This window comes from Poromitra crassiceps (genome assembly GCF_964638095.1).
Source record: "Poromitra crassiceps genome assembly, contig: HAP1_SCAFFOLD_222, whole genome shotgun sequence".
In the NCBI taxonomy this organism is placed as follows: Eukaryota; Metazoa; Chordata; class Actinopteri; order Beryciformes; family Melamphaidae; genus Poromitra; species Poromitra crassiceps.
The window spans coordinates 293,604-312,172 of NW_028152169.1; the positions used below are offsets into that span (position 1 = coordinate 293,604).

The 18,569-nt window shown below is 45.2% G+C and overlaps 1 protein-coding gene and 1 pseudogene across 2 annotated transcripts; both read right to left on the reverse strand.

Moving 5' to 3' along the window:
- Positions 1 to 6,243: 6,243 nt before the first annotated feature.
- Positions 6,244 to 12,376, reverse strand: LOC310770755 (histone-lysine N-methyltransferase, H3 lysine-36 specific-like; the record flags this gene model as incomplete). Its single annotated transcript, XM_083663468.1, has 12 exons — positions 6,244 to 7,010; positions 7,700 to 7,907; positions 8,235 to 8,344; positions 8,529 to 8,670; positions 8,791 to 8,907; positions 9,056 to 9,325; positions 9,421 to 9,533; positions 10,809 to 11,014; positions 11,113 to 11,269; positions 11,773 to 12,004; positions 12,123 to 12,173; positions 12,284 to 12,376. The coding sequence occupies 12 exons, from the start codon at positions 12,374 to 12,376 to the stop codon at positions 6,244 to 6,246; spliced, it is 2,466 nt and encodes an 821-aa protein (XP_083519594.1).
- Positions 12,377 to 12,574: 198 nt separating this feature from the next.
- LOC310770756 (N-lysine methyltransferase setd6-like) lies at positions 12,575 to 17,437 on the reverse strand (annotated as a pseudogene). Its single transcript has 9 exons — positions 17,417 to 17,437; positions 16,690 to 16,770; positions 16,197 to 16,341; positions 15,389 to 15,530; positions 14,905 to 15,099; positions 14,355 to 14,484; positions 13,917 to 14,112; positions 13,073 to 13,209; positions 12,575 to 12,763 (listed from the first exon to the last, which is right to left on the reverse strand). The product of its transcript is annotated as an N-lysine methyltransferase setd6-like (transcript).
- Positions 17,438 to 18,569: the final 1,132 nt, after the last annotated feature.

Here is an 18,569-nt window from a genome sequence, read left to right on the forward strand (position 1 = left end):
ATTGAAAATGGGTTATACTTGGGCACCCTGACATGGTCTATTTATAAAAAAAAAAAAAAAAAATGAATTAATGTTTAACACGTTGACTGCCACTGACGTATGTATACGTCAAAAAAAATCCAGCGCTTCACTGCCATGGACGTATTAACACATTGAATGCCAGCCATGTTTTCATTCCTGTAGGTAAGTTGTGCCAGGGGTGTTTTTGACGATTCTGGCTCATTTTAGAGACAGCCGAGGATTCTTTTCTGTTAAGAATTCATGAACACCAATCATCTAAAAATAACTAATAGAATGTGTGCTTTCTCTGTCTAAAAGAGTTAGTTTGCAGAGTTAGTAGTTATGTAGATATTAGCCGTTGAGTACAGCATGGTTTCAGCGTCTGGAAATTTATTCAGAGATAAATGGCTTTTTGTGAAACAGTCACTTTAACCATTCATTTTTGGCATCAGTAAGACCGTCAGACATTCTAAACAATAGTTTTGAACAGTAATTTCCTCCATAACAACAGGAAACACCCCTCTCATTCAAACTCCTCCCTCCGTGTGTCTTCTCCTCCTTCCTCCTGGCTGTACAGCGGGCGTGTCAGAAGCGCTTTTGCTGCTGCCTGCCTGTGTGCCTGCCTGCCTGCTTGCCTGCGTGCAGACGCTCCTTGTGCGAGTCAAGATGGGCCGGGGAATGCGTGGGCGATGGGCAGATGTTGATTCTGGCCTTTCTGAGGTGTTTCAAAGTGTGTTTCACCTATGATCTATTTTGCAAATCGCTCTCCGCTCTCTGTGTGCTGCTGCCGGTGCGCGGCCGCTCTCAGGCAAGACAAGTCTGTTACTGTAAAATCGCCACGGCATTTCCTTGAACGGCTTGGTCCCGCGGCAGTTTTTTCTTTGATTTCGGTCGTCTGGGGGAGCACTGTCAACACTTAGTGGGTCGGTAAAATAGATTATACACATTATCTTGCTCCAATAGTGATCTCGAAGATGTAAAAGTTGTTGATTGATGTTCCACCGTCAAAAAAAAAAAAATGTTTATGTAAGACGAGTAAACTCGGCTCTGGCACTTAAGCGTTGGATTATGTAAGACGAATTATTTCGGCTATGGCACTTAAGGTGTTAATACGTAAAAAAAATGATTTTTTTTTTTTTGACCGTGGGATGTGCATCTAACCCTTTTACATCTCTTATATAATTATTGGAGCCACCGGACGTTTACAACCCATTCCACCGACCCACTAAGTGGCAACAGTGCTCTCCTGACTAGAGGAAGGCAAGCATTTTTTTAACTTGTCACGCCATTCTCACCCCAGCCATTCTCATGAAAATGGATGGGGGAAAACGCTTTCGTTTTCGCGCTGATTGCTGGCGATGCGGGATTGCAAATTTGCATAATAGATTACAGGTGGAACACACTTTGAAACACGCAGCATAAATATGACCAGAATCGCAAAAGCTTCTCTCAACCAAAACTCCAAGAAGCGAGCGAGTACATCCAGACTTCCTCAAACAGCGGCCGTGCAGACAGGCACAGGACAGCAGCAAAGCAGACAAGCTTGTGACGGCCGCTGCAGCCAAGAAGAACGCCCACGGAGGGAGGAGTTGAAGCAACTCTCCCTCTCGCTCTCTCCCTCTCTCTCTCTCTCTCTCTCCCTCTCTCTCTCTCCCTCCCTCCCTCTCTCTCTCTCTCTCTCTCTCTCTCCCTCTCCCCCTCTCACTAGGATTAAACCTAGTGCGTCTCCCTCCCGAGAGGGAGGGAGAGAGAGAGAGAGGGAGGGAGAGAGAGAGAGAGGGAGGGAGAGCGAGAGGGAGGGAGAGAGAGCGAGAGGGGGAGGGAGAGAGAGAGAGAGAGCCAAAAATGAATGGTTAAAGTGACTGTTCTATCGAATTTCACAAAAAGCCGTTTATCTCTGAATATTTTTTCTGATGCTGAAACCATGCTGTATTCAACTGCTAATGCTTACATAACTACTAACTCTACAAACTAACTCTTTTAGACAGAGAAAGCACACATTCTATTAGTTCTTTTGAGATATTGTGTGTTCACAAAATCTTAGCAGAAAAGAATCCTCGGGTCTTGAAAGATGAGCCAGAATCCTCAAAAAAACCCTCTGGCAGAAGCTAACTACAGTAAAAAAAAAAACGTCTGGCAGTGAATGTGTTAATACTAATGTTAACCTTTCGCTTGTTTGCCAACATAATAAAATAATTGTTGCAATAATTGTTATTGTATTTTATTATATTAAACTAATTTTCCAGTTTTGTTGTAACTGTATTCTCACATTAAAGGAAATTACTGAAATAAATAAATGCTAGCAAAAAGAGCTTGTATTACATGACTGTTATTTTCTGCACAGGCTACTTCAATTATTTAATGTTTGACTGATCTCAAAGCTTTAAAAATGTCTTTACTTAGAGGAGCAAAACTCAAAACACATTTATTTTTGGTTTCCAGGGACTTCAGAGTTCACAAATTCAATCAACACCTTTTTTGTAACTACATTACATTTATTGGGAAAACATGAGGGGAATGTGTTTTATCCTGAGCCATCGCGATGATGAAATATGCTGCCCAGAGCAACAGCATGCATGTCTCTGTGATGTGTTTTAATAGTTTCATGGATGAGATGAGACTAGTGTTAAAGTTGTGTGAACTGTCAGTTATAAACTGTGAATTTAGTAAAAAGTAGAAGTGAGTTCCCTGCTCGATAGGGTCCCATTATAAAGGTCTAAAAAGTATAAAGTGTGATTTCTCAAACAGATTAGATTAAAGTGATAGAGTCCTAAAAATTGTGACTCATTTAAAGTTTAAAAGAGTGTCTAGCTTAAGGTATGAAACAGTAGAGTTCAAAGAGGGCATGGTTTCAACATGAACTGCTGTTTAAAACAAATGACATTTGCACCTGGAAATATTGCCAATCCGTTTGTTTACAAACATGCTGATTCCTGCTATTAACAGACACCAATGTGTGTCTATGTATGAAACCACAAGCCCAGCCACACCACTCCATGCTCATGGCATTACCGCCACCAAGTGGATTTTATCATGCTTTACACCTGCACATACTGACCCTCTCTAGGTAATATGTATCCATTATAAACAAAATGTCTTCTACTTTTCTACTTTCATATCTGTCATTAAATTCTCCTAACTTCCGGGGTCCTAGAGTATTAAAAGTGGGACTGGAAATATAAAGTTATAATATATATAATATAAAGAACTAATAAAGAAATTGGCAGACGTGCATTTAAATTCAAAGCTCCTTCTGATTGGAACAACCTGCCCAATACCCTCAGAACAATCAACTCATTTCACCTCTTCAAAAACTCACTAGTACCATTCCTCAAAACACCATGCTGCTGCTTTTAATGGTATTGTCTTCTTGCCCCTTATTACTGCTTGTTTGGTCACTCTGTTGTCTGAATCGTTAGTGCATTGTGCAATGTTTGTATAATATCTATGGTATGTATGTGTGTATAGTATATATGTACATATATACATGCATGTGTAAATATGTACATATATGTGTATGTGCGTGGATATATACGGATATATATAATATAATATGATATGGTATATATAGAAATATATAATATAATATATATAGTACTACAGTATGTGTGTATTGTATATATATGTGTATAATATGCATAATACTATCTCGCTCTATCAACTTCTTACTTTTTCTGTAGGTTGTTGTGGGTTAGGGGAATGTGTCGGTGGGTCGGTGAATGGAGCCTCCGTGTGCTGCTGTGTTGTATGTTTGTTCATGGTGAATGGAGCCTCCGTGTGCTGCTGTGTTGTATGTTTGTTCATGTTGCATTGTTCTGTTTTTGTGTTGGACCCCCTTGAAAACGAGATGGTGCATCTCAAGGGGCTAGCCATTAAATACAATTTCTAACAAGTTCAGCCACAACAAAAATGAAGTGGATCCCCAAATGACTGCTGGCTGCCTGTTGGGTTGATGTAGCTTAGTGGGTTGATGCAAAATGTTGCTGAATTGCTCTCATAAAAGATTTATGTTGTGAGAAATAAAATATGATGGGAAAGTGGGTTACCAGGCAGGCAGACTGAGCTGTTTGTATATATACAGAGTAAATGTGGATATGTTTTTATTAAGTAGTGGAGTTTGTTCCTGGATGCGGGGATTAATTTGATCGCTGAAATGTTCTTGATTGCCCCATTAAATAAACATTAATTAACAATTTAAATAACATAGCTTGAAAAGCAGTAAGGGTTGATACCATTGGGTTTGAAGGGATTTATTTGATTGGAGACGAGATTAAGGGATTTTTTTTTATGTCCTTTAATTTTCTTACATGTGATTACATTAGAAAGTAAGCAGCCATATTAAGGGGCTGTTTAAAGGGGCTTCAATGTGTTTCCTCAATTAATAACTTCATTTTAAGGGGGATTTCCATGAATTAAGGGGTGAATGAATGTAAACGTTATTTTAAGCCTGTGGAGATCAGAGACAGTGCAGAGGGAGAGGTTGTGCGCTCTCCTCATAAACAGACAGAGAGCCAGGAGGATTCTATCTGCCTCAAACAGAGCTGAGTCTGAGACACACCAAATGTATCCAGGGAAGTTGTATGGGGGATGTATTTAATATTTTGAAACTTAATTTGATCCAGCCAGCGTGTCATCTTTTATTTGACTAATTATGTATTTTTCCAATGTGATCTGTTCTCTCTCTTTATTTATGTGTGTGTGTGTGTGGTGGGGGGGGGGGGCCTGAAGTCTTTATTGCAGTGTTCAGCTAATTCTTGTTTTGTTTTAATGTCACACACATCACATTAAGTAGAAAATAAATACATAAATATACTGCCATCTTAGCTAGCCTGGATGGAAAAACCTCGCTCCGAGTTTTCCGGCTATGGGCGGAAGTAATAATAGCCCCGTGCTGTGCTACGAAAACACTGCAGCACAGGCCACCGGAAGACAGGGGCGGGTCTTCTGCTGTCTTCCTGTCTCCGTAGCGTGATTTCTAACCCCACATAGGATAAGCAATAACCACGCCCTGTGGCGCCGGGATTGGCCAGGAGCATTGAAGCTTGGGACTAAAGCACCTGGGGTTTTTCATCTTTTTAAATAAAGATGTTTAAAAAACTATTGCTTGTTATATTTTCAGTGCTGTAGGCTACCTTTTCTCTGGGTAAGAATCGAGCTTGAAATTAACGATATGATACATTATATTATATGAGCTATGAACGTGAACACAACACCGTTTATATTATTGCATGTTTTTGTAGATTGTGTACATTGTGTAGATTACAATTATTATGCTTATTATTATTATTACTATGCTAAGGTGACCATAATTCATTTCAATGTCCGCTCTCAATGTCCGCTCTCGAAATCGCTGTCCTTTCTCAAGAGCTATTCAGTTGGTTCATGAAATCGCTGTGCTGCGTGCCCTCCAGTGTTGCTCCTGGCCAATCCCGGCGCCACAGGGCGTGGTTATTGCTTATCCTATGTGGGGTTAGAAATCACTGATTTCAGTGGCTCGAAAGCGGACATGTTTGGAGAGAAGCTCGCGCTGTTAGAAAAAAAATCAGGCACAACGCGAGCGGCCGTTGGAGCTAGCGAATAACCACGCCCAACAAATTTACGTAATTTGACGCGCCCGCCCCTCGCTCCACCCCCGCGCCCTTCACGGCAGGGTGAGCATAATTCAGCCGCACGGGGAGGGGGCGCTGTCGGCTGACAGGGGCTGCTCGAAAATGTGACTTCACGGCGACGATACGTATCTGAGCCAGCCAATCACGTTGTCCTGCGTTGTTTGGGACGTGTATAAAAGGCGACCGCAGATGGGGGTGGGTGGGGGGAACCCCCAGAGAGAGAGGGAGGAGAGGAGGAGAGAGGGGGAGAGGAGAGAGGGGGAACCAGAGGAGAGGAGGGGAGAGGAGAGAGGGGGAACCAGAGGAGAGGAGGGGAGAGAGGAGAGCAGAGGGGGAACCAGAGGAGAGAGAGGGGGGAGAGGGGGAACCAGAGGAGAGAGAGGGGGGAGAGGAGGAGAGAGAGGGGGAACCAGAGGAGAGGGGAGAGAGGAGGAGAGAGAGGGGGGGAACCAGAGAGGAGAGCAGAGGGGGAGAGGGGGAACCAGAGGAGAGGAGGGGAGAGTACCAAACTCAACTAGGTACCAAACCAACAAACTCTACTGTATAGTCTTTTCCTACGTTTAGTTTTTCTGTCGAGAGCAGAGTGGCTTCGAGGGAGCGGATTGGCCGAGTCCGAAGAGGGAGGCGAGCCGGCTCACTTGTCATCGTCCTCCACTCTCCACCACTCGTCCACCTCTCCCTCCTCGGTGTCGTCCCCCACGTAGTCCCCCCAAGTGTCATACACATCCCCCTCCTCATCCTCCTCCTCCTCCTCCTCCTCTTCCTCCCCCACCAGTTCACCTCCGTACTGCTGCTCATCCTCCTCATCTACCACGACTTCCATCTCCTCGATGTCGTCGCCGTCCTCGTCCTCGTCGTCCTCGTCGTCGTCCTCATCATCCTCATCTTCCTCCTCCTCCACTTCTAACTCGTCCAAATCCCCGTCCTCTACCTCGCCGTCCTCCTTCTCGCCCTTGGAGAAGGAGGAAGGAGAGGAGAACCCTTCAGTTCTGTCCGCAAGGTAGGACCTGCTGCTGGAGGGTAAGAAACGCGAGGTAGCGGTCTTTGTGTTGATGTAGAGGCGAGGGGGAGGGTCCCGCTCCTCCCCGTCGGGGGGGGAGGAGGGCAGGCCGGTGGCGGCAGAGTCGGCTCTGGATTCGGGGACCAGGGAGGGAGGCGGGGGCAGGGCCTCAGCGGCCCCGGGGCTCCCGTCGTCGGGCACGTATTCGCGGATCTCGCCCGGCTCCAGGGGGTCGGCGCCGCACGGGTAGTGCTCGCTGCACGACAGCTTGCCGTCCAGCCGGGAGATGAAGAGCATGCCTTCACGGTGTTCCTTACAGTACGAGCTGGGGCACATCTCACAGAACGAGGCCGCCTCTTTAGCACACACGTCACACTGGTGCCACGGACACTCCCATCGCCCTGGAGACACAAGTTCACGCTTATTGATCATGATAAGCCAACATGATTTGGTCATTTTGAGGTTAAAGGTGCAATAAATACAATGTTTATTGTCCCATAGCATAAAAATGACATTAATAAACTGCAGAGGGTTGCCAGGGTTGTTAATGATTACCAATGGTTTAGCCAGGTGCTGAGATTTCTGGCTTCTAGGGATGGGACAATATATTGAAATTCAATATATCATAATACAAAAATGTGTCCATGTGTCGTGGGGGCAGAAAAATGAACCGCAATTTTTGTTACATTTTATTCTGCTGTAGAAACGCCAAAATGATGACCTTTTTTCAACTGTTCATTGATGGAGGTCCGTGCTAGTATGAGTGAGACATCAGCATTGCAAAACTTTTTGTTCTAAAGCCAAAAAAAGCAAATGGCAAAGCAGTATTATTATTCCAATATTTTGCATGATGATGTATGACCTATTCTCAGTTGGATCCCCACTCTAATCAGCTAGTGTCTCTATTGTGAAAATGTGATTTCATTATTCATGTCAGTTACAGACCACTGTCAGCTGTGCCAGAGACCTGCCAGTGTTGTTCTTGGTCATAAAAACACAAAAAAAATCACAGATTTTTAGTAGTATAATATAATAGTAGGTACGAAGCCTTCTTGGCAGAACTGCATGTGATACAATGAAGCATCTCCACCCCACTTGCCTGCAGGTCTCTTGGCCAGGTTGAGACAGTCGGCATGGTAGACCTTGGGGCAGCCGGGTTTCTTGCAGGACACGATCTGTCCCCCGTCGCCGCAGCTGAAGCACTCGTCCTCCCTCTCCTTGGTCACCTCCTGCTTGGTCTTCTTCTTGCCAGGGACCTTCTTCTTGCCTTCCTTCAGCTTCTCTGCAGACGGCTCGTTCTGCACATGGACAAAGACGCTCAGAAGATGGTCTAACACAGGGGTTTTCAAAGTGGGAGGCGGGCCTCCCCGGGGGGAGGGGGGGGTTGCCTCCAAGCAGTTTCAGGGGAGGCTCAGTGAATGGAAGTGAAACAATATTACATTAGTTATCAAAAGGAGACCACATAGAATAGCCTAAATGTGTGTGATCTGGTTAATGAGATAGTTCAGAGATACAGTAGTTTGGGGGAATTTTACTATTTTCCCAAATGTTTTATGTATTTGGTGTAGTCTGACAGCAATATCACAATCAGGCCGAGCTAAAAGTGTTGAAATGTGAGTCTTCACCTTTGTCGGTCGGACACCCAGGAAACCGCTGCAGTTGGGCGCTCCACATTTACACACAGTCTTCCCATTGCCAAGACACTCCAGGTTGTAGTTGAATGTCAGGTCCACACCTGTTGTATGTACTGCATTAGCTCCACACTGTACTCAGATTATAACAAAAATCATCTGCATTCTGATATTACTCACTGATAATATAAATGATCAATAATATAATATATAATATAATATAATATAATATAATATAATATAATATGATATAATAATATGATCAATAAAAAGACAACGAGTTGGGACCTTTTGCGATGTCCTGCAGAGCGAACAGTCCCACCCTGGTGTCCCCGTTCACAGTCCACTTCTGAGTCTCACAGTTGGGCTGGCAACAGTGGTTCATGAAGCGAGCCTGGTTGCCCTTGGGCCCGGCATCGATGATCTGGTCCTGACATAACAACGTACAAGTGTAGGCTTAGGACACGCACCGAGCATTTCATTTGAATGACAAATGGTGTGTGCTGCTCCCCCGGCGTGCACCACGTTGTTTTGTTTGACTCAGACTCACCTTGTCCAGTGTAAGCATGTAGAAGTTACAGATGTCGTTCTCCTGAGCATGTCGGATCCTGGTTCGACATTCTTCCTCATCGATCACCTCTCCCACATATTCGTTCACAAAGGCCCCCTGAGAGAGAGAGAGAGAGAGAGAGAGAGAGAGAGAGAAGCGAGCGAGCAAAGAAGAGATGGTCAAACAGAAGGGAACGAGGAAAATGTGGATAGTTCATATCACATTTATCAAAAATATTCTCTCGGCTTTCTCCCGGGCTGCCTACCTTCTTGATGTCGCAGATGCTGCGTAAGCCCCAGCCACGGGACAACGTCCTGAAGATCTCCACGCTGGTGTACTGGCGCTTTGTGAAGGCCTGGTTCTGACAGCGCTCCCCCGCCACGCACACCTGAGGGTGGCACTCGTACATCAGCATGCGGTTGATGCACTCCGAGTCGCCGCCGCACGCGTTCTCGTCGGACGCCTTGCAGTTGCAGCGCGGGATCTCCGACAGGTCGGCCGTGATGATCTGCACCTTGCCGATTGGTCGGTTCACCTGAGACAATGGCACAGTTTTTTTTCTTAAGCGTCACATGTTATCATTATTATTGGTCAGTCTAACAAAGTGTGTTTTTGTTGATACGCTGTTACCCTAATGTGTCTGTATGGAGGAGGTTTCTTGTCATTCTTTCTCTCCTCCTGAAGCTGCTTCATCTCCTTCTCCGCCTGCAGCTCTTTGAAGCGCTCTGCTGCTTCAGTCAGGGCTACAAGAACAGATACAGTGTTTACTTAAACTATTTAAAATAATAACTTGAGCCAACTGAACTAAAAATGTGTAATAACATTTTCAATCGAGCACTTGCAAAAAAAGACAGTTAACTCATTGAGTGCCAAGGACGGACATGTTCGTCATTTCAAATAGTAACGTAGAGTGCCAAGGACGGACATGTTCGTCAATTGCGTTTTTTGACGGTGGGGCGTCGATCAAAGCCTTCTGCCTCTGATGTACAAATATTATAGCTATTGGATGTGTCTAACCTATTTTACAGAACCCTTAGGTGGCGACAGTGCTCTCCACATAACAGAAAGGCAAGGAAAAAACAAAGAAGAAGTCGTTATGGAAACGGAAATCGCATCGCATCCGTATGCATCGATATGCTGAAGCACGTTACTGCAGCTGTGCCTGCAGCAGCCAATCTGCTCCCACAATTGAGCCGCTCCGTGTCGGTTGCGACAGCAAATCCGCACATCCACACCGTGGAGTTGTTATTATGCTCAACTGGAAGCATCGTTGCCGGTGACAAACACGCGGAACGCTGTAAAAAAGCCTGGCTGTCCGCACCCTTCACTGTGCGCACAGCAAACTCAGCAGAGAGCCACCACAGACAGGAGGAGGAGTGTGCAGTTGAGGCGAGGCGAGGCGGGGCGGGGCGGGGCGGGGCGGGGGGGGGGGGGGGGGGGGCACGCAGAGCAGCACGCAACACCCAGACAGACCCAGGCAGCAGGACAGGATTGACAAACGCAAGCCAGAATATCCGATGCCCACCAGCAGCAAATCAAAACCAGCAAGAAGCTGCAACCAGCAGCGCACGCAGGGGCCAGCGCTGCTGGTTGTAGCTAAAAATATTATTCTGCCAAACAAAATTCCCTGGCCTAAACTGTTTTATTGAAGGAAATTATTTTTGAGGTGTGACTACATTAGAAAAGATTAGCTTCAGAGTCAGTGATGTGCTTGAAATGATTAATTTCACAAAAGGCCAATTATCTCAGCTTCTAGAAAAAAATTGCTATTTTTGGATGAATCAAGCTATCTTCTCCGGCTCATAACTAAAGAACGGAAAATGGGATCAATAAACTTTTTTTTGCAGATGATAGAATAGAGTCTCATCGTTCTTTGTGCGTGTTCAGTGTTTACATAGTAATATCACACAATATTCTGTGGGCCTCGAGAAATCACTGAAAACGCTCTGAAACTCTGGCACTGGGAGCGTCCGTTCTCCAAAAGTGGCTGGCACTCAATGAGTTAATAGGCTACATGCCTGTCTTGTAGATTGCATCAGCACCCTTGCCCATCTTCTCTATGTTCTGCGTGTCTCCTTCCATGTAGGGGAAGACTCTGGCCTGGTACGTCCACACAAAGTCTTTGGAGCCAAAGAACTGCACCGGGAACTCTCCCACCTCATGCTTCATCCTCAAGATGTTATTTGGGACGTCTTTGGTGAGACAGACTTCTGCGGGCCACCACCTTGAGCAATGAGAGACCCCAGGGTCAAATGTTCATCAGCCTTTGGTGAGAAGAGAACCACTATCAATAACAGGGGGAGACTATTTCTCTCTCCTTACCTGTAACGTCCCCACTTGACCCACAGGAGGTCCTTGATGCGAGGCTTCTTCCCAGCTTTGCAGTCGTTGCAGAACCAGCTGCCCTCGGGCATCTCCATGCTCAGACACTCCCGGTGGAAAGCAGCAGGACAGGCCTCACAGCACAGCAGGCTGCCCCCTGCAGGCCGCAGCAAGACACAACACATCACTGAGACGGCAACAAAGTGGAAAGCGTCTTTACCGTCTTTACCGTCTTTACACTATTCAACAAAACCAGTGCACAACTGTATTTTGTGGCTCATTTTTGCGCTGCTAATATGAAAAAGCAGGAATTTGTTTTGTAACATCAGACATTCTTGTTCAGCCGGTGATGACACGCAGCATCTTCTTTACATTGTAAAACGAGAGATGCGAGAGTTTGAGACTTTTGATCGATGCTAGAATAGAGTTACAGTCATCTAAGGATGAATGACTTTATCCAGATTACATCCTGATAAAAACCCTGTGGAAATACAGTAGCTCTCAACTGGAGGAAGCAAGGTCATTGAGACCAGGAGCGAGCACCTAGAGAGATGAGGAATGCAGAGTGAAGAAAGGCCTCCAACGAAAGATTCTGTTTCCCTTTAGATAAGACGAGTTATGACCATAAGCACCGAGCGTTATGAATTGAACTGACTGAACAATGCGACGTGCAGACCTCAGATTTGGGAGTTAGTGTTCCATTGGGTACGTTTTGTCTGTCCCCGATGCTGCAGTCCTCCGTGTCTGCCTCCTGCTTGGGGGTCTTACAGCCTGGGGGGCTGGGAGACGCGGCCACGAGGAGGACATCGCTGCTCTCTGGAGGCTGCGGGACCGCAGTGACCGGGGCAGACGATGTGCTGGGCACAGGCTTTTGTTTCTTCACAGATGCAACCTGTCCATGGCAAGGTGTCATCGTGTTATGAGTGTATAATTGTGGCATCACACTGTTTGGGTACTAACTAACATGTTTTTTTATTGGGTTAATTTTCAACTTGTGTACTCTTGTGTACCTGAGTGTCCGTGACGACCCTCTTGACCTCTGAGGTAATTCTCTTTGACTCCTAGAAAGCAAAGACAGAACAGGTTGTGAAAATACAGCAACAGTTTCAAAACTACTCCAAACTGTCTATTGGAACTCTTCTTCTTCGTCTCTTTCTCAGCGGCAACACACCTTCTTCTTTGGAGGAGTAGCAGACACTTCTTCTATGGTGCATTCCAGAACCTTGTGGGACAGCTTCCTCGGCCTCTTTCGGTCTTGGTTCATTGAAGGTCATGTGACTAATGTGTGCATTACCTATTCAAACTCAATAAAGAATATCACAAAGGTCATGTGACTACTGTATGCATTACCTATTCAAACTCAATAAAGAATATCACAAAGGTCATGTGACTAATGTGTGCATTACCTATTCAAACTCAATAAAGAATATCACAAAGGTCATGTGACTACTGTGTGCATTACTTATTCAAACTCAATAAAGAGTTGTGGCCTGCAGCGGCCACCTATTCTACATGGTACTGCAGGATAGTTGATACTGGATAAGATGACGATGACAATACGCAGCACAGTTAAGATGACGATGACAATACGCAGCACACTGAAGTATCTATTTACCAGATTTGAGAGGTAGATGGGTTTTTTCTGGGGTCTCTGCAGCAGAGCGAGAGCGTTGTATCAATATCAATAGAGTATTGTATCAATATATGTATATATATATGTATATATATATATATATGTATATATATATATATATATATATATACATATGTATATATGTATCAATTGTATCAATAGAGCGTTGCGAGGCGATCTGCAAGGCTCTCAATTGAGATGCTTTTTTCATGAAATATAAATGAATGCCAGAGCAATTTAAGGAGATTTGTCCAGTATTCAGTACCGGTACTTGAGTACAAATGCAGGCAATACATGTAAACAGCACTGTTGTGTGTATTCGCTCACCTTAAGCGTGGTGTGGAGCTCCGTGTCTGTGAGGCAGCCCTGGTTGCCGAAGATAAAGGCTCTGTCCTCTCCCACCGTCTCGCACAGCATCCGCCACTTCTCCTCCACCAGCTGCCCGTCCAGATCAGACTGAACACCTGGGAGGAGAGCAGGAGGGAGAGGACACGTTTTAGAGGAAGGCTGACTTGTGGTGACTTAAAAATCATATTTAAAGCTGGAAATAAGGTCCAGGTTGTAAAAAAAACAGAATTCTCCTTTAAGGGCCTGTGTCCACCTAGCGTCTTTTCCTCAGGTCCAGCATCTTTTTTCAGTTGTTTCTAATGGGGGGAGAGCGTATGCGAGCGCACACGGACGTCTATAGAAAGTGCGCTGCACCCAGCGTCTATTTCAAAGCGCTCCGGGTTTTTGTGCGCCGGCTCCCAGCGCTCCCAGCTGAGAATAATTTAACTTTTCAGAAAGACGCTGGTGTCGGGTGCTGCTTTTCTGGCAACTAATCATATGGAGAAACTATCGCAACAGAGACAGAAAGGCTCAATTGTGGGAGCAGATTGGCTAGACACTTAATATTTCTGGTGAGTGTTGTGCTTACTGCTTTTAATAGCGTAGCCTACCTACCTGTGTTGTTAGCTTGCTAGCTGTCAGCTATCAAGCTCCTACCGCACTGAACTAACGTTGCTTCCTTGTATATTGTGAGCTGGGATCAGCGCTCCCCAGCGCACTCCCAGCGTTTAACGTCGGAAAAAGATGCTAGGTGGACACACACAGGCCCTAAGACTGCAGCCTGCTGATATGGTGTGAAAAGGACAGAGAGCATTGGTATTTGTATTGACTGTCACTGACCTGCTGTAGGACAGTCCCGGAGGGGACCAGACTCTATAGAGGTTGGTGATGGGGATGTCGGCGGTGTCGTTGCTGTTGCTGGCGTACGACTCGCTGAAGCCGTACATGTGCAGCAGCTGCCAGTTGGCCATCTGGCCGTAGGTGTTAAATACCTCGTCCCCCTTTCGAATGGGGCGCACGCAAACCATCTTCAGACTGTCCTGAGAAAGACACAGGATGTAAGAGAACGAACGAGAGAAGAGAGGATATGGGTCAGAAAAAGAAGGGACTCAGACTACGAGACAGAGAGAAAGACATAGTTGGACACTCATTAAAAGAAAGCAGGGCCCGAAATGAACATCCGTCAAGCGCCATTGGCGACTAGATTTGACGTTTGGCGAGTGACACTCAGAGGTTGTGCGTGCGTGCAGCTAATTATAACGAAGTGGGCGTGTCCCCTCACCGGTGTGTACTCCAGATTGGCGTTGTGACTCGACACGTGGTTAAGCATGTCGGCCATAGGAACCATCATCGGTGGGTTGGGGGCCGCCTCCTCCTCCTCGTCCTCCTCCTCCTCGTGGGGCTCTTGGAAACTACAGCGATAAGAAAGGAGAAGGTGAAGATGAAGATTCCCTTATTGTGATTGTAACTGTGACTTGTCATTTCATTCAGAACCGGGAGTTGAAGACCGCCGTTTTCTGTTGTTGGCCAATTGACATAAAGGTGAAAACATGAGATGGTAAGAGATGTTCTTACAGGCATATAGCCTATGAAATTAGTAGCCAAACTTTGGTTCTGGTTGTGTGTTTCAGTCAACCGACAAAATTAACTGTTTGGCGTAGGCAAACTTTAGTTCCGCCTGTGTGTTTCCAGGAGGATAATTAATTATACTGTATGTTTTGCAAGTACTTGAGTAATATGATATATCAAAATTTGATGAGAGTAGTTGAATATTGAATTGACTTAAAATGCCCAGCCCTAACCCAAACGCGGTTGGTCTCTTGCCTGCTAACCTGTAGGCCATGACAAAGGCCACCAGCTGTGTGTAGAGCTCCAGGGTGTGTGTGCTGGGGTTCCAGAGATCCGGGTGTCTGCTGATGAAGGGCAGGATCACGTCTGTGTATTCCCTCTGGATGTTGGCCAGGTCTCTGTCCACCGCCTAGGGAACACATGTTCCCTTCAACAGGCTGGATCTCTCCTCTCTGGACCTGTGACAAGAAGCAATCAAGTGAAGGATGCTAGAATTCAAATACTGAGCGCAGAACAGCAGCATTCTTCTAAACACGTTAGACAGGCCTGGAATTCATTAATTAATTGATTGCTTGATTGAGACACTGTTTGATTGACAGCTGACCTCTGGGAAGTGCAGTGCAGAAACACCATAATATAGCTTACATCTACATCAGTAAATTTGCTTTGTTACTTTCAAACCAATCAATTCAGGAGGTAGACATTCTTGCTGGGAAACGTATACACTGATTGAAGACTGTTCCTCACCAGAACATGGGCTGGTCCAGCGCCCTGAAGTTAGTCCAGAGGGAGAGGTAGGGACTCCATTGGGACCGCGGGTTCGTGTACTCATACAGCAGAGCCAGCAGCAGGGGAACCCAGCCCGACGAGCTCTCCAGAGAGGCCCTGTCTGGGAAGGGGAGAGAGAGAAGGCGTAGAGACAGTGAGATCAGCCTCAATCGCACATGTAGCTGGGGGAAGAAATACTACATACATGGTATTTATCATGATACATCCAATGCAGGGACAGCTCACCCTAAAATCCAAAATACATATTTTTTCTCTCCCCCGTAGTGTTATTTATCCATAGATTGTTTTGTGTTAGTTGCCCGAGTTTTGTAGATATCGGCCCTAAAGATTTTTCCATAGAGAGTTTCATGTAGGAACTATTTTCTATTCTGGACCAAACTACACCCACTAGCTAGCTGCTGCTAGCTGCAGTTTCATGTCAGAACTAGCTAGCTAGCAGCTAGTGGGTGTAGTTTGGTCAAAAGAAAATAGTTCCTACATGAAACTGCTCACATTCACAACAAGGTCCGTGGATTATCTTGAGTAACCGGGTCATAATTTCTGGAAAGTTTCTGGAAAGAGACATTGCTGTTGAGCTTTTCAAATGTTTTATTTTTGCAAATTGAGCACCACAGGCCGAGCGCCACTAACACAAAATGATCTCTAGATGGATAAATAACAACTCAGGGGAGAGGGAAAATATGTATTTTGGATTTTAGGGTGAGCAATTTCGTTAAATATCAGTATATAGGTCCGTTCATGCTTTTCTTCCCCTGCTTGTTGTCACCTTGTTCCAGCAGGGCAGAGACCTTAGTTGTTGCCTGGTGGAGAAGAGCAGATCTGGGGATGGTGAACAGAACCTCCCCCTCCTCTATGTCCTCCTTAGCCAGCATGCCATACTCTGCCACTGTCCCCTCTTTGCTCACATACACCTGGGAGGGAGAGAGAGACACGTCCAGCTCAAGGAATGATGTTCGCTCACCTATATCAGGCTCTACCTACTGTATATCAGGCTCTACCTCTTTTGAATGACAGATTCAGGCAGACATATATACATGTTGATTTGACAGATTAAAAAATTGATACCTGATGCAGCATTTGTGTGTGTATCCCTTTAAGACCGCGAACCGCGTGAATGCGGTTCGCAGTCTTAAAGGGATACACACACAAATGAGGGATGTATACACGCAAATGCTGCATCAGGTATCAATGGGTTAAGTAATAGCCTACATACATAAAAGGATATCTGAGATTATTGTGTAAATTGTGAGAACAATGACCTTATTGCTGAGCACTAGGCCGACTCGGTCACACCATTGTAGAAAGTTCTGCAGAGGCTTGAGCTCTGAGCCTTCGTCTACCTGTCAGCAATGGAGTCACATGGATATTATAAACATCATTATATCTTTGCATCTGCAATCGGACGTCAGAGACGGGTAGGAGAGCGTTTTGAACAGCCGAGTCCCCCAACTGACTTATGGAAGTTTGTGTGACGCTAGTTCCAGAGTGTATACGGAGAACATAGCGTAACATTATGGGGCTAGGATCCATTTCACAGCAAACAATTTGATGCAGGAAGTAAAACAGGTATCACACACACACACACACACACACACACACACACACACACACACACAAATCAATTCCATTTAGGAGTTCCAGTGCCAGGGCCCTCATTACTGTTATAGGTTATACCTGCTTGCTTTACATCCTGCTGCCACGTCAAAACGGTTGCTGTGAAACGGGCCTAGATAAGATGAGCTAGTTCACACAAATTGGCAGGTAGACAAGCTGTCGAACTTTCTAGGCTACATCAAAGTTCAAAGTATGTGGCCTCCTCTCCGCTCGCCATGTTTTCTCTCTCCTACTTTATTGTTGTTTTGGAGATCATGGGGACCAGCGTCAAGCCAGCCACAATACAAAACGGGGGTTTTCCCCTGGTTATTGCTTTCAAAATAAAGGCATAATAATAATGAAACGATGTTAAAAAATATATATACCTTATACTTTGAAGGGAATATTGCTCATTTCCGGCTGTGTTGGAGTATATATATGTGTGTGTGTATATATATATATATATATATATATATATATATATATATATATATATACTACAATGGGCGGGGCGTCGGTGAGTTCATACGTGTGACGTCACCTGCGCTATATAAAGAGCTGTCTACAGTTGGTCAGCCTCTGGTGGAGCTAAACCCGAAATTGCTATTCGTGTTTTCCAGGCATAGCCTACATTAGACCGCTGTTTGAATATGCAATGCCGGCGTGGTGCAATATAGGAAAAGTAGAACTGAAAAAACTCCAGACTGTCCAAAATATTGCAATACCAATGTCATACAGGCTCCCCAGATATACTAACACAAACTATTGCCACCAGATATCTGGCCTGATGACATTAGAGGAAAGACTTATCATTTTAGGAAAAAAGTACTTTAACAAAGCTGAGCTGAACCCCTCGCTCCAACCAGCAATACTCGAAGAACGAACAGGCCCCCCGAGATATATCTGCAGCACCCCCTTGTCCTTCTTAACCCAACAAATGTAGCCTAATCACTTTATGATTTTATGGTTTTATTCTATTATCATTTCAATCCTCATGGTGAGTTTTATAGCCGGTTAATCCTGGATTGTATTATAACGTTTATAAGGTTAATTTTATGATTTTGTTCTATTATGTTAACCCTTATTAAGAGTTTTATAGTCGGGCAATCCTGAAATGTAGCTATTATAACATGTTTATAAGGTCACAGGCTATATTGTTTGTTTTAGTGTTCTAACTCTTAATTTCTCCCCTATAGAAAAAAAAAAGAAAAGAAAAGGAAAAAAAATGCATACACACACACACACGCACGCACGCACGCACGCACACACACACACACACACACACACACACGCGCTGGTGAGTAGGGTTATGATGCTGAGTGTAACAGCCTGCCTCCCTGATCCCCTCCGCCCTTCTATCCACTCCGAGGAACAGAGGGACTGAAGAGGACTGTCCGTCCTGAGCTGTCCCTACAAGGTACCAAGATTACTACTACTACTACTGGTCAGCCTCTGACTGAACCACCTTAAAGTGCTGTGCAGGAAACATGGTGGAGCTAAACCCGAAATTGCTATTCATATTTTCCAGGCATAGCCTACATTAGGC